General features: G+C 53.0%; 1 protein-coding gene across 1 annotated transcript in view; it reads right to left on the bottom strand.

The window, feature by feature from the left end:
- b4galnt4a (beta-1,4-N-acetyl-galactosaminyl transferase 4a) overlaps positions 1-2,500 on the bottom strand; it is a gene marked incomplete at both ends in the record, with an annotated part of 347,224 nt that overhangs the window by 158,038 nt on the left and 186,686 nt on the right. The window contains one exon of the mRNA XM_080544549.1: positions 211-309. Within this exon, the coding sequence (XP_080400675.1) occupies positions 211-309 (99 nt within the window). The remainder of the gene's footprint in view (positions 1-210; positions 310-2,500) is intronic.

The raw sequence follows: 2,500 nt of genomic DNA, 5'->3' as shown, positions 1-2,500 counted from the left end.
GACAGAAGGAATGATGGAAGGATGTGAAGAAAGGACAGATAGAAGAAGGAGGGAGGGAAGGAAGGAAGGAAGGAAGGAAGAAAGAAAGGAAGGAAGGAAGGAAGGAAGGAAGGAAGGAAGGAAGGAAGGAAGGAAGGAGGAAAGATAGGAATGAAGGAAGAAACTAAGAAAGAGATCCGTTCGCAGAACAGTCAGACACTGCAGCCTTACCTCTGGTTTCCATGGCAACCTCTTGTGGCTCTGGCTGAGGAACCTCCTGATGTGGGCCTGGCCACGCCCATCACCTCCTCCTGTGATTGGCTCATCCTCCTGCAGGGGGGGGGGGCAGACAGATGATTAGATCAGCATTACTGAGGGAGGAGTGAAGGGAGGAGAGAGAGAGAACGGTGAGAGAGAGAGAGAGAGAGAGAGAGAGAGAGAGAGGAGGGGGGTCAGAGATAGAAGGATAAAGAGAGAGAGGGCAGGGAGAGAGAGAAGGATAGAAAGAGATACACCCACCCACCTATGCACCCACCCACCCATCTCTCTCTCCGCTTTTCCATCCATCTATCCGTCCATCCCACATGGCCCCGTCAACACAAGCAGCATATTAAATGACACACCATATGTCTGGACACTACAGTCGCCTTTACAAGGACACACACACACACACACTCACACTCGCACTCACACACACACACTCACACACACACACACACACACACACACACACACACACACACACACACTGACTGCATTATTCACACACTTACAGCCATGCAGTAGCTCTCCAAGTCAGTGGGTGGCTGGTCGAGTGTGTGTGTGTGTGTGTGTGTGTGTGTGTGTGTGAGTCTGGTGTCTGTGTGTGTGTCTGGGGTGTCTGTGTGCGTGGGAGTAGAGCAGAGCAGGACAGGACAAAGCTAAAGAGAGAGAGAGAGAGAGAGAGAGAGAGAGAGAGAGAGAGAGAGAGAGAGAGAGAGAGAGAGAGCAGACCTTAAGCCTTGGGGCCACAATTAAGAGCTGACTGTATCCTTTCTCTCTCTACTGTTCATCTGTAATCCAGCGTTTGTCTCTCTACAGCCCTAATCCCCTGACATCCTACCTCCTGCCGTCTGCTCCCCCGCCCCCCCCCCTCCCCCTCCCGCTCCCCCGCCGCCCCAACTCTGCCTCCTGATCAGGGATTTACTCCCACCGTCATGTGTGTGTGTCTGGCCCCGCTAAGAGGTGTGTTAATGGGACCGCGGTGGGGAGGACGGGGAAGAGGAGGGAGGTGGGGGAGGAGGGCGGTGGGGGAGCAGGCCGGGCTGTATCCTAAGGCCAGTTAAGTGGACAGAAAACGCCATCCGGAGGAAGCCGCGGAGAAGGTCTGGGCAGCACCGTCTGTGTGTGTGTGTGTGTGTGTCAGGGAGGAGAGGAGGAGGAGGGAGGAGAGGAGGAGGAGGAGGAGGGAGGAGAGGAGGAGGAGGAGGAGGGAGGAGAGGCACACACCCTCCGAGAGAGACTTTCTGTTTTCCTTTTTTTCCAGCGGCTCCGCTCTCATCACGCGCTGGAGAAAAAAAAGGAACGAAGGATGTTTCTTTTTGTTTTCTTTTTCGTCACGAACGAATGCGCTGCTGTTGGGAGAGCAGCCAGAGGGAAGGAGAGAGGGAGAGAAGATAGAGAGGAGAGAGAGAGGGAAGAAGCGAGAGAGGAGAGAGAGAGAGTAGAGAGAGAGACGAAAGAGGGAAGAAGAGAGGGAGGAGAGAGTGACAGTGTTGGGTGCCAAACTTTTTGATTACCTTTCAACTTCCAAGGGAGCAAGATGAGGGGAGGGGAGGAGAGGAGAGGAAGGGGGGAGGGAGGAGAGGAGGGGGGGAGGGAGGGAGGAGGGTGGAGGAGAGGTGACGACAGTCTCTCTCTAGTATCTGGCTCTTCAGAGACATGAAAGTGCGAGACGTCCACACACACACACGTACACAGACATGCACAGACATGCATACATGTATGCACACACATACACACACCACACACACACACACACACACCTCACTCTCATCAGACATCAGATGGTTCTCTAGAGACCTGAACCTCTCTGTTGAGGAGAGTGAAGTGAGTATGAGTGGTGTGAACCGAGGGAACCAATCGGATCCCAGTAGGAGAGGCAGCGGTCTATAAATGGGCCCAGTAATGGAGACGAATGTTTCCTGCCATAAAAACGGAGGTGTGACTTCAGCCTCAGAAAAGAGCCAGTCATTCTGAGTCACCGGAGAGAGTCCAGTTCCCCCCCAATGTGAGAGGACAACCATTCTTGTTTAACTCATTCACTGCAGTAAATGTCGGGTGAATAAAGTCGCCCAAACTGTCAACATTCCACATGCCACGGGTGATTTTCTATAAATGATGATGCTTCCATTTTGTAGCCAATCAAAGTCCGGTTGCTAGGTAGAATACCACATATAACACTTGGCACTCGAGGTGGTGTGGAGTGTTCCGGAACGCTTTGGCAGTTGGTGAGTTACTGTAACTGCTGCCTCAGCCCCAC

Source organism: Nansenia antarctica (assembly GCF_963989245.1).
Source record: "Nansenia antarctica genome assembly, chromosome: 14".
NCBI classification, from domain to species: Eukaryota; Metazoa; Chordata; class Actinopteri; order Argentiniformes; family Microstomatidae; genus Nansenia; species Nansenia antarctica.
Note: the sequence above shows the minus strand (reverse complement) of the source record. Positions and strands in the feature narration are given on the sequence as shown.